Source organism: Pundamilia nyererei, unplaced genomic scaffold (assembly GCF_000239375.1).
Source record: "Pundamilia nyererei isolate P.nyererei 1_Seehausen unplaced genomic scaffold, PunNye1.0 scaffold00008, whole genome shotgun sequence".
Lineage (NCBI taxonomy): Eukaryota > Metazoa > Chordata > Actinopteri > Cichliformes > Cichlidae > Pundamilia > Pundamilia nyererei.
In genome coordinates this window covers 3,627,600-3,641,115 of record NW_005187409.1, presented here as the reverse complement: position 1 = coordinate 3,641,115, position 13,516 = coordinate 3,627,600, and the positions used below count along the sequence as shown (strand labels likewise).

At 38.6% G+C, this 13,516-nt stretch overlaps 1 protein-coding gene across 8 annotated transcripts in view; it reads left to right on the top strand.

Moving 5' to 3' along the window:
• atp11c (ATPase phospholipid transporting 11C (ATP11C blood group)) overlaps positions 1 to 13,516 on the top strand; it is a 38,745-nt gene that overhangs the window by 13,126 nt on the left and 12,103 nt on the right. For all 8 annotated transcript variants that reach the window (XM_005722986.1, XM_005722987.1, XM_005722980.1 and 5 more), the window contains exons 2-8: positions 3,588 to 3,707; positions 5,073 to 5,162; positions 9,477 to 9,557; positions 11,116 to 11,223; positions 11,951 to 12,079; positions 12,513 to 12,601; positions 13,141 to 13,191. In XM_005722986.1, the coding sequence (XP_005723043.1) occupies positions 3,588 to 3,707; positions 5,073 to 5,162; positions 9,477 to 9,557; positions 11,116 to 11,223; positions 11,951 to 12,079; positions 12,513 to 12,601; positions 13,141 to 13,191 (668 nt within the window). The remainder of the gene's footprint in view (positions 1 to 3,587; positions 3,708 to 5,072; positions 5,163 to 9,476; positions 9,558 to 11,115; positions 11,224 to 11,950; positions 12,080 to 12,512; positions 12,602 to 13,140; positions 13,192 to 13,516) is intronic.

Below are 13,516 nucleotides of genomic sequence, written 5' to 3'. Positions count from 1 at the left end.
GGTCCCTACTTGCATAAATTAGACTTCAAGTGTTTGAGGCCATTCTTTGATCTAACCCCTTGTCTGAAACAGACTTTGGGAAGTTTGCTGTCCAGGTGGCCGCAATTCACATGTTCCCTGGCACTTGTCCAGGATCAGATGTTCATGATAATTTGTCTCCTCAGCCCACATGCTACTGGCCTTTTATATTAGATAAAGCAGATCCCCTGCTGCACAACTTTAATTATTTACAGTCACAGTATTAGCAGAACAACTTATGCTTGAACAGAAAATATAGCTATTTTTAAAACATGTGGCTAGAGTCCTCATTTGGACGATGAAATAAAATGACTACAGCACGCAAGCGTATTTTCTGACACTCTTTCTGTGTGTCTTCTTTGTGTCAGTGTCTGATATTTTTTGCTTATGCAATGACATTTGAAAGTAGGCATTCATCATTGTTTTTTGTTTTAAAAATAATTTGGCTTGTGAAAATGAAGTACTTGTTCACAATATCAAGAGTTTATGATTAATCCCAGAGATGAATCGCCTGTCTGTCTGGCAAGTAGTGCTTTCTGTTGTGGTTGTATAGAGTGGTCATTTTCTTTTTCTTTTTTTTTAGATATTAATGTTAATGTGCATAATTGTACATAAATACAAGGGGACTAAACAAAGACATGTACATTTGGACTATGCGTCAAATATAGTAATTTGATATTGGTTACATACATTAAATTGAAAGTACACTGAAAACCACTGTCAGCTGTGTATTATATATGGGTTTTCTGAAGAATATAGTGCTGTAAGACTAAGTATCTGACAGCCCGAGGTAGTTTCACTTCTGCCATTATTGAGTATCCAACCCAATGCCCAGTTGAAGTGATTGATTGGTGAGTGTGTACTACTTTGAAATGAGAGCACTGTGATTCCAGCAGGAAACTAAATCTGTATGCCAGGTTTCCTATAATCAGTTAAATTCACTAGTTATCCAACGTATGAGTACAGTATAAAAATAAGTTGACTAAGCTCCTCCATAGAGAATCATAGAACCTGCTGATTTTAAAAATTACAACACTTGATATTGGCATCATATTGGTAGTAATACAGTATGTTGTCGTTGATAATTTGTTTCACTCCTACATCGAAGAATGGCACATTACAGTATGCAGCTTGTTTAACGGCAGATAAGCTTAACAGAAAAGGTATTACATAAATCTCCTCTACTCTATCTTGTGATACAGTTTGTGAAAACTGAGCTAAAGTCCAAAAGGTTTCATGGTTTACTTTGTTTTATGTTTCTGAAAATGTCAAAACTTCTAGATCATTAAGCATAAAATATTTCATTGATCTACTATTCATTTTTAACTTAAAGATGATGATGCATTGGGATAAATACCCATAGCGTGTTTGTTAATGGTTAAACCTAAAAACTCTGTTAGGTTTGTGAGAAACCACGCATCAATCACAATCCAGGCCAAAGATGGAAGAGTTGCCGACGTCATTAAGAAGGCAGATTTAGTTGGTTGACCAGTTGCTGGGTGACTGGGGGTTTGCTTTATGAGGTGTTGTTTGTTTGCAGTTCATACATCAAAAACTGTTCCGTAAGCTACATTTTTCTGACATACTGTTCGATTAAGATGAGATACAAGTTAAGATTGGACATAATGTAAAGGCTGGTTGTTCTTGATTGAGAATCCCAGCTGCACACAAAAAAATGCCACAGTCTATCAGTATATTTGGCTTTTTGCATGTGCAATACCTTTTTTCTATTGGTTACAAATGGAAATGTCAAAATATGAAATGGGGAAAGAAGCAGTTAACAACTGTCTCTTATATTTTGACAACTGTTAAAGTAGTAACTAAAGCCACTAAGGCTCTCCAAATCATTTTGGCTCTGAATTTAAAAGTTTTCACAAACTCTTGACATTACACATCCTCGTCATGTTGTTAAAGCTCTCAGTGGAAAGCCTAACCTTTTAACATGGGAAAGAAAATATTCAGGTATACAAACAATATAGATATAATTTAAATGGTCAACAGTTTGTTTATTGTATGTAATAGGGTTAATTATTTACAGTCAACAGAGTCAGGCTAATCTCTCTATAGTGAGATGGGAATATCCTTGAAGATAAGAAAGATGTGAATTGGAAGCAAGTATTGTTGTAGGTCTGGCTAATGCATTGTACTGGCTTTGTTTCCAGCCCTTGTAGCTGTCCACCTAATGGCTTGGCCAATACTTTTAGGTCACACTTGGCATTCTGGGGACAAAAAAATTGAGATTGGACTCTGTTTTGATTTTGGATAGACCAATTTCCTTTTCAGTGATAATGAATCATCACTCTTGGCACTGATCTTTTCTGTATTTAACGGAATGGATATTGGCTAGATATTTCCTTGAACAATAATAAAGTTGCAAAATCAGTTCTGTAACTCTCTAGGGAACAGTGTAGTGACATATTTAACAAACCTTAAATAAAATAATGTTCACTGTGTGTGGGAGATGTGTAGTCATGGTCTTCTCTTTTTTTCCACACAGAGAAGAATAAACCGTTGTCCTACCTGACAATTTATCACTTTGATTTCTCATGTGAGTTTCCTTTTTTGGGTTGGTATTTACAGTTGCTCTTGAGATTTATGTAAGGTGAGCACCATGGAAGTTATGACAACAACCTGGCTTCTGTGCATTGTTTGATTTACCTTATGTGCCTTTATCATTTTGGCAGGACACAGTATACCTCTGGTTTCTGAACAGGTTCCTCAAATGTTTTCTCTTTCAAATATTAAATTAACACACACATCCACATTAGAGTGCATACTGCATTAGAACAAAAATCCAAAAATCTAAGCTGTATATAAAAGATGCAACATCCCCCAAGTGTCAAGTTTGGCATTTGAAAATTTGGAAATCCACTTATTTTTCCTTTTTTTTCTTGCTTTATCTGCTAAAGTTTGAAATGTCTAGCTACCTAGTTTATAAGTTGCTTCACTCACTTTGATATTAAACGGATTGCTATTGGTAACAACTGGACCCAATGGAGTTGTGTGGATATACGAGAAAATGCAGGTTTTGGCCTCTCTGTTTTCACTTGATTAATTTTTTAAACTTTTTTTTTTAACTGTATTGAACATTTTGACACTATGACAGACATAGTGACATAACAGAAAGTGCACATGCATTTATATAATCTGAAAATAAATTTCACCTTATTTTGAAATCTCTTGAAGATTCTGGCCCTTATTGAATTTTTATCTAGCCATTTTACAATATATTGTCCAGTGCCCAACAGTTTTCCACTTTTCAAATCTTCATTTTCTGATTCACAGTCGAAACTTTAATCTCATAATTATATGGCTGGAATTTAGGCATAATTAGACTGCCTCTGTCTGCAACTATTAAAGAATATGCAATCTTTTTAAATTTGTATTAGATCATGGGTAAAATTTGGACTTTTTTTCTCCCAACAAATTCATGACTGTTGTATGGTGCACACTTGATTTTGTACCCGAATTCAGTATTTAAATGACAGGAAGAAGAGTGAATTACTAACATGTCCTGTTCCTTTTTTCTCTCTCCTCTATTTATCTTAACCCCCATCCCTCCTCTCTAGTTTGGTGGTGAGGACAGAAGAGTAGGCAGTAGGACTATCTATGTTGGTCATCGGCCGTGTCCTGCCAATGAAGTTTTCATCCCACCCAAGTTCTGTGATAACAGGATTGTGTCCTCGAAGGTAAAAACATTACACTCCCATGCATTTGCCAGGGCTCTAGTCTGGCAATGCACCAAGACTTTTGTTTGTTCCTAAGCTTGTGTTATGTTTTATCTACCTGTAGGCAGTTTTTTTATTTAACACTTGCAAAATGAACTCTTGAACAGTCATCAGCATTCCAGTGGCTTCCTTCCTTTGTTTCCTGTTCCGACTGCTTCTCCTCATACTTGTCTTGGCTCCCAATGGAAGGCGATTATTTGTCTGTCAGTGAAGCACAGACTGTGGCAAGGAAATACATGGCTGCTATTAATGTACTGGAACGGTGGGCAATTCAGGCTTCCCCTGGGCTCTGACTACAACCCCCCTTCTTCACCACCCAAGTCTTACTCTACCTGTTAGTTCTGTGTCAACAGCAGGCTTGGGAAAGTACTGACTGACTGGCTTTGAATATCTAAAGTGAAAGTGATCAGGGGAAGCAAGTGAAGTGATAATAAAATGGCTCTAGGATTTATAGTGATGCAGCGCATCTCAGCGAGGAAGGGTCAATCTATTGGTTTCTGCCAGTATGTCAGGGTAAGCAATCTTTAATTACCCCAGCTGCAGTGTTTATTCTCCCTTGTGCCTCTGCTCTTCCTGTTTCTTTCCAGCAGTGTCCAATCTCTGCCTCTTCTCTCATGTTCTCATTGCACCTGCACCCTCCAACCTCTCTTTCTCGTTGCTTTCACCCTCTTTACTTCTTAGCGAAATGAGATATCCATTCTGCTTGTGTGGCATTTCAACACTATCCCCATGCACTCCACAAAAAAGGGCTTTATTCTTGTTTCTGTGCAAAGCTGTGTAGACGTGCTTTGTTATTGACACAAGGTTACCAGCGGGGTATCGTTGAGAGGTCTCTCAGGGAGTTTTGCAGATAAGTGTTGCTTCAGCGCTGATGATATCAACAGTCATGGCCACTTAAAAAAAAAAAAAGAAAACACAAAAACAGTCACCCACCTCGTAAGTTCATTGACTCTGCATTCAAGGGTAGCCAAATATAAGAGATACATATCTAATCTGAATCAGTGGAATACCTGTGGTCCCCCAAGGCCTGTCTCCCTAGTTGGTGCAAAGAACAGAGACTATAAGCTATTGAAGTTGCCTTCCTATTTTCCTTCCCCAGCTCAAACAGAATAAACAAATACAGGACTGTGGATATTGAATGTCTCTAATCTCTCTTCCTTTGCCAAGCCTTTCTTTAACTTCCCTGAGTCTGGTTACAAAACATGGTAGAGTAGAAAAACCACAGAGCGCAGAGCAACAAAGAAAGTCCACATGCAGTTTTTTCCATTTTTTTTTTCTGTGATTTCATGTTTTTACATATGTGCTTCCTCTTTTCTCCCCCAACAGTATACAGTATGGAACTTTCTACCAAAGAACCTGTTTGAACAATTTAGAAGAATTGCCAATTTCTACTTCCTTATCATCTTCCTGGTGCAGGTAAGGGCAAGCTTTGTCTGTCTGCCAACTCAAACAGTGATAAGTGATATAATCTTTTTAAAATAAGGACTTCGTGGGTGCCTTTTGTTTATTTGATGGTGTTAATTTGTAGTCAGGTCCTCCGTATGAAGGTTAGTTTCGGGCCGCATTATGTGTTTTTTTTTTTTTTTAAATTAAGTCTGAATAGATCAGTGTAAGTGATCGACATGCTGACTGTGTTGCCTGCATAAAAAAGGGGTGTGAGAAACTACATCCATGTGCATGTAGCCATAGCAGGTGTGCAATAGTAACAGGATAAGTGTGTGTACAATTATAACAGATGTGAAACTGCTCTACCTTATTTCCTTACTGGGCGTGTTCATTTGCGTGAACTGCAGAAAGTCAAAAAAAAAGTTTATATTGAAGGCACACTGATCAGTACAATTGGTCATGTTTAAATGCCTTGCTTTACTACGCTCCCTTACACCCTGCTCAGGTTATAGCGTTATGCACAGTCTGTCATTTAATCCTGTTTATAACTTTCAAAGAACATGAAAAATTCAGCATTATGGCAAGTCATCAGCAGTTTAATTCAACTAACTCATTCATCCAAGACCTGGTCTCACATGGTTTTCAAGTAAAACGGAAAGAAATTTGAATAGTTGAAAGTTGCTTCTCACTTTGTCTGAGAAGCCCATTTTAACAGGTTTGTAGTACTCTCATGCTAATCCCTGAATTTCTTTTTGTGTCACTGTTTCCTTGGTTTGTCTTGTCCGTGCTTAATTACTGGAAACTGAACTGGTTGAGGACGCTAACTAATAGACTTCAGCTGTACTCTTAAATGACTTCTCTCCTCTCTGAAGATTTGTTATATACATCTGCTTTTGCTCTTCCATTACCTCTTCCTAATGATCCATTTTTGTGGTCCATGGAAATGGAAACTAACTGGTTTCCTTTTAGCGATAACCTAAACTATGGCAGCAAAGGAGCCTTCTAGTGTAAACAGGTGCTCGTTTTAGACCTTGTCAAGAAGGAAGTCCTTTCTCTCGTCATGGACTCTGAGCTTCTGTTCCCAGAAACCCAATGTTTCAGTGTCAGAAATGAAATTAATCTCAAACAATATCACATTAAGTGTAATATTCATTTCCCCCAGCCTTTCTTCTCCAAGTTGTCTGGATTAATTCTATATTATATATATTATTCTGTATTCTGTCTTAGCTAATGCGTATGAATGCTGAATTTTTATTGTATGGAATTAATGTGAGAAGAATCAATGTATGTATGTGAATATGAGGAATTTCTACCTGTGATGTGTTCATTTTACAATGTTTGTGTGTGAATAAATGTATATGTGTGTGTGAGCTTGCGGATGTTATGTATGAGTCAGTGGGTGTCCTGGGTGTTTACCCAAGCTGCAGTGTGGTTGGCATTTCTCCACTAATCCAGTTTCACTTGAGGGGTTCCTTATCCTAACCACTCAGTCTTTCCTATGCAGCTTGCTATTATATTAGATAGTGTGAAACAGGTACACAGATTGTGCGCTCATTTTGCACTTGCATCTTACAGACAGAAATAAACCTTCACATTTCCCCCGAGAGGCTTAATGCAAATACTCTACCAACAACTAAATGTCATGCATCCTCCAACTCTGTTCTATCCTCCTTTTGTCTCACATTGTCATTTGGTGTCTTTCTTTCTGTCTTTCTGTCTCACATAACCTCCAATTCGCTGCAGCGCTGCACTGCTGACGTCAGCAGCCAGGAAGCCCTCTGTACATCTGAGTGCCACAAATAGACACAGGCTGATAAAAAAGCACCACTCTCCTATAAATAGCCCTGTGTGTCTTTGCTTGAATTTGATTGAATGGGAATAGAGCACTGTGAGAGAGTGGGAGAAATGGTGTTGAGAGGGTGAGAGAAAAGGAGAGACCGAGGAGGGTGGAAAGAAAAAGAGAGGACGAAGGGGTGGGAGGATGCGAGGACCCACTGCTTTGGGACCCCGGGGAACTGCTGTCTGTCGCTCACTCTGACACACTTCCCGGCTCAGATGAAGGGCTTTCTGCTGCCCCGTTCTGCTGCTGTGATATCACACCAGCACATCAGCAGCAGTACACTCTTATTGCTGTGATTTTTTTTCTTTTTTTTTGGCTTTGCATTTGGTGCAGTGGAGGCAAGTGTGTATAAAGTTGGTGACGGTTGTTCTTAAAGGGTGCAGATGAATTGATAAAAGGTTGAGTATATGAATGTTTTATTTTTCTTAGGAGTAGCTGTGTATATAGTGACGTTCTGCTATACTTAAATTGCCACTGAGCCATTGCTGTTGTATAAGTAGAGGCACACGTGCTTTCCAAAAATGTTCCATTTGTCCATGATATTCCTGACAATGGATACGTTGTGCTGAGTGAGATCAAACTGCATGTATGTTCAGAAACCACCTGGGGCTACACAACCTTGATGTTTTTAAATCACCAAAACAAGGAAGCACCACTTAGTGGTTTTAGTATTAAACACAAATAGTTTTTTTTTTTAAATTATAGCTAAACAGCAAAAATAGTTTAAGCAGGTTTAATATAGATGCATTAAATTTCAGTAAAAAACCCGTCTGTTCCAAAAATGGAGGCTGTCCTAGATACAGCTATGTCTTCGAGGCCTGTCAAGTGATTTGAAATTGTATTATAGTGTGGGATTAAGGTTGTTTTGTGTGGGTTTTGTTGATGAACAGATAAAATGCCACCATCAGCTCTTTCTTTTTTAGTCCTCTATTGAACAGTGGCTAAGGATAAATCAAAATCAAACAACTCTGAGGCTGAAAGTTGGCTTTGTAAAGCATTTTCTTTATACTGTGGTAAACCTTTGCTGGGTTTTGCCATCTGGCTGCTGCATCAGAGAGACGTTAGTTTCTATTTTTCTTTCTGTGATCAGACAAATCTAAATCCAGTCATGTGAACAAGAGGTGATGGACATTAAAGGGGGCCTATTATACTCATGTTCAACTCCATATTTTTATTACTGATCTCTACTAGTTTAGCATTTCATAATTCAAAGCTCAAAATAACTTGCAATCTTATACTGGGCATTGGTGCAAATCCTTAGGTTACCCACTATCTCAAACAAGCTGATTTAGCTCATCTGCCTTTAGGGGTCACCTTCTCTTTAGTCCAGTTCTCATTGGCTGCTTTTCTCAAGAGACACTTTCATCACTGTGTAGCTATCTAGTCTTAAGATCTAAAGATTCTTGAAAGTATACCCCCAAATACTCTTGAATGATTGCTGGCTCTCCAACACATCAGGCCACTGCGGCAATATTAATACTTTTGTCTCACCAGAATAGCTACAAACATAATGCACTACTCTAAATCTTCAAATGGTGGAGGTGAACTTGTCTGTCTCTGCTTTGTAATTGATTTATCCTTTAATGAACTGTAATCACAGTAAGGTTCGGATGGATTTCTAGTGCACTGCCCTTGTACTTTTATGAGTGTGTTTTTGAATGGGTAAAGTATGTGGATCTGTGTTTGTGTCAGACAGTGCTTACTAAGTTTGCTGCCATTTTTATTTAATTTTCAGTTCAAGTGCAGTTGAGGAACACTGGAGACTGCATCAAAACATATCCTACTTGAGCCGATGTCTATCTGACACTTTGTAATGCTCCTGGTCAGAATATGAATGAGCTGGATGTGCTGTAACATCCAGTCTGGCTCATGGGGAGCCCAACTGCATTCTGCAGGATCAGAAATGCAAGCGTAAATCCTTCTGATAGGTTTAGGTGACATAAACACAAAGAGCTTTCTGTTTGCTGAGATTTTAGCTGGGTGCCTTGTGAGCCACTGCTCTTAAGCTGGATGTTTACCTGATCCTCACATTCTTATTACATACATGACTTATAAATGCAAAAAACCAAGTCTGATCCCCATACTCTACCTCTAGATTCTCTCACGAAATCCTCAGGCAGGTAAGGTCGGTTTGTCAAAGCTTTCTGCTGGCCCTCTTCCATGCCTTGGCAGAGACACTGTAGTGTTGGAATGCCTGCAGATTAAGCACTCTATCCCTGGCTCACTTGATTAAAAGTTCCGTGGTCCAGAACCTCCTTCTCTCCCCTCCAAAATGTAAATGTCTCCCTTGTGTTCCCTACTGATGAACAAATATGGGAAGTAGTAGAAAAGGACTACACCCTGCATTTAGAGGGCCTGCCTCATCATGCAAACCGTTACCACACATTGCTGCTGTAGGAGGACTCTGTAGTGATGTATGTAATACATTGGCATTGAAACAAAAAAGCATATGTTTATTGCTGAGCGTTAACATTGCGTTTCTCTTTTCTTCTTCTTCCTATTAGGTGATAGTGGATACCCCCACCAGCCCAGTCACCAGTGGCCTACCATTATTTTTTGTGATTACAGTAACTGCTATCAAGCAGGTAAGATATGTTCCTAATGAGAGTAAGTTTTGGTAGCAGTCACTTTATTGTGATTTTTTTTTTTTTAAATAGCCATGTCTTATTGTCCTCCTCCTCTGTATAACACAGCCCCCCTTTCTTCATAACTGCCTTGGTGTGATTTTTGTGTAAAGTACGTGCCTAATGCTCTCTTGGGTTTTGTATTAATGTGCTCTGCTGGTGAATTCTGATTGGGGTGTAGATGAAATAGCCTCTAGGGGAGTGTTAGCAAATGAAGAGAGAGAGTCTATTTCAGAGGTACAAATTATCAAGGGGAGTATCTGTTTCTTTGACTCTATTGCTTCCCTGTCCCAGCTTTAGATGTATTGTTTTAAGATTGGCTTTTTAGTTAGTCTACAGCTGCAGCTTTGAAATGCACAATAATGGGTGGATTTCCTTACAATAATATATGGGGTACACTGATAACACATGTCCGTGTTCATTCACGGTAGTGCTGTTAGTATATTTTTTCACACTGGTTTATACTGTGGAGTTCTGTGAACAAGGCTCAGGCAGTTCCTCCACACATAAAGACGGTGAATGAGATGGTGAAGATAAGGTGTTACTCATGCTTAAATAGGTCTTTCCTCTCCGGCTGTATACTTCCTGCCAGAAAGTTTGGAAAAATAATTTCAAACTGACTTTTGAACTAAACTGAGTCCAGGATGAAGGAGAGGGATGATCCTATTAATGCAAACTGAGTGTGGCAAAGCACTGGCAACAGAAAAGGACGATATAACACATGGAAAAGAATAACGAGAAGCCCGTTAAGAACTAAATGATTCTCGATAACCTTATATAAAATGTTCATGTATTTAAGTGAAATTTTTGTTTAACAGAGACCAAGACCTCACATTTTTGGTTGTGTGAACTAATTTATATGGCAGATGCTTCATTATTGTTTGTATTTTTGACTGAATAATTATATGGATAATAATAATAATAGGAATAAGAATCTTTGCATCACTAAACCAGACTTGATCCTCCTATTATCCTGTAATCCTGCCTTTTGGCTCACACTCAGCCTTGGCACACATTTTGGTTTACCCCTCTATTCTCATCTCCTCCATATCCATCACTATCTTAGAGACCTCATAAAGTCCACACTTGGTTTTGTGGCTCTTGCTGCTGCAGCCTTTGAAATTATCTTTTTACCTGACTCAGTATTATTTCATTTTATACTGTTTCTCTGCACTGCTGGACAATCACCATCTCATTCTGCTGCTGTAGGCACTTCTATACGTAATGATGACATGCTGGATGTGGAAATTTAATTGTATGAATTGACATTCATGTTTTATACTCTTCCATGGAAATGACGGATGCCGCTTGTAGTCTGCTGAAACTTCTTTCACCATTAAGAAGCCGTAAAACATTCAGGGCACACCCCTTAGTTTGACAGCTAGTGCGGTACTGTGTGCCTTTTTATTCTGACATCAGTTATAACTGTCAGTGTCCCATAGGTACAGATGTCACGGAAAAGGTTTCTACTTTTTGTTGTGCTAAGCAATGCTATTCTGATTTTGATATATTGCCACAGGGATATGAGGACTGGCTGCGGCACAAGGCTGACAATGAGGTGAATAAGTACCGAGTGACAGTGCTTGAAGATGGCCGGAGGATACAAAAAGAGAGTGAGAAGATCAAGGTACTTTGTAGCAGCAGATGCATCCTAGCTGAAGTGAAAAATAAAATATATATGCAGAGAAAGGCTGCTGGCAGCTATACAGGACTTTTTGGGATATATGCACAAGGGAGAACATAGTCTCCTGAGCTGATCTGATGCTCAGACATGTTTGTAAAGGCAACTTATTTATCCAGTGCATTCTACTTTTAAAGACCTATAGTTGGCTGGCTCACTTTAAGTAGCTTTCAGGATTTTAAAATGAACAAATTTTGTATTTGGTCATCTTTTATTTATTTATTTAACTTTATTACGGTAGAGATCTGCTCGTACAGCTGACACCACTCGGCATACAGCTGTCAATACCAAAGCTTTGTTATGTGTTGTTTATGCGTTGTATAAAACAGCTGTTCCCAGCATAGGAGCCAACATAAGCTTACTGCTAGCTACTTTTGCTAAAATAAACATTTAAAATACAGGCAGGTTTTTGTCACTGCTTGGCAGTCCAAACCTGAGCTCAAAGAAGATTATGGATTGTTCTTGTTTTCACTTTTAGTATCTGGGTTTTTACTCACTGATCACAACAACTTCACAGGGACCTGGCAGTCATATGTATTTATAAGTCTTCTTAGTGATAAAAGTAATTTAAAGTTGTTTGAACTTCTGCCATTCATCCTGTGTGCGATTCTTCTGAAAAGAGGGAGAAAGCACACCGTGTCTTCACAAATGGTCTTTGGTTGTGCTTCTCCAGGTGGGAGATGTTTTGGAGGTGGAGGAAGACGAGACCTTTCCCTGTGATTTAATATTGCTGCAGTCTAGCCGAGATGATGGCACATGTTTTGTTACCACAGCAAGTCTGGATGGAGAATCGAATCATAAAGTAAGATAAGTGTATTACTTTTCAATCGTTTTGCATAGAAGAATTTGAATTAAAAGTAGTTCCAGATGAAGTTATAGTTAATGTGCGTTCATTTGATTAATATTAGGTAATAAGAGAGGAGGAGTGGATGTAGAAGAACAGTAAAGAATGCATTTGCACTTGCCTAGATACATGTTAAAATAATTGTGTAGTTATAATTCAGGGAATCTTGATTTATTTTCATTGAATGCTGGTCTCACTTTAAAGAGGTTTCACTTTTGTTTAGTTGCCAAAATTGTGTTCCTGTCTGTTTGTGCTCGAGTGTATTGGTATTTTTTCCTTCTTAATTTTCCGTTTTGTGTGTGAGTGAGAAGCAGTGGAAGTTAAAGCGATCAATGACCTAAGTTGGTCACAGCTCACGCTATTTCTCGGTCTGCCTCTTCTACTTGTCCAGACACACTACACAGTGCCAGACACAGAGCGCGATGTGGAATCTCTCAACGCCACCATTGAGTGCGAACAGCCACAGCCTGACCTTTACAAGTAGGCAATCATCATGTGGTCCCAACGGATTTACACTACAAGCATGTGGTGCTTGTGATCTGCTGAGGAGTGGATTAACTTAATGCCAGATTTTTAAAAAAATGTCTTCAATGACTCTGATATTAACATGCAGATTGTTAAAAAAAAATGTGTCGGCAAGCCATAGTGTATTTATGGGATAATAACTTGGTCTCTCCAAGACTAACTTAATTCTTACTTAAGTGTAGTTCTATGTCTAAAGACAATATGTCTATATAGGTCAACTTTGGGGCAAGCAGTGAAACTATTATAATTTAAAATCATACCTGAAGATGAAGGCGTGAATATTCCGAGCTAATGAAAGTGACAATATAGCTGGACTACAAGTATTAGGCAGTACTCTAAACTTCTAGATTTTAAGGTCAGTGAATATTTAGCTTTGAGTAATTAATGAACTCAGAAAAGATTCGAATACCTCAAGTTCAGATCTCTTCCACTCTTAACACAATAGTTGCTCACAAATCACTTCATCTGTTTGAGCATATGCCGTTGTGTTCCAGGTTTGTCGGTCGTATGCACATCTACAAAAACAATGAGGAGCCTTCGCTAAGGTGAGAGCACTCGTGTCCAACCAAGTCTGCATAGTTTAAAGAAACAAAATCTAAACCGTTGTTTATTTGTTTCCCTTTACATAACCAGCAAATCATTATTTCATTGATCCTTTATAGCAGACAAGCATTAAAATAAAAACAGACTGGCAGGGATTTAGCCACTGCTTCCAAAGCACTCCCACAGGCATTTATCATTGACTGCTTTGTAATGACCATATAAACAAATGCCAGTGTCCTTCTCAAGAACATTGGAACTGGTGTGAGCCCAGACTGCAGGCATAGTGTGTACTGTCACTGCGTATATTAGAGTGGATGCCAGCTTCCC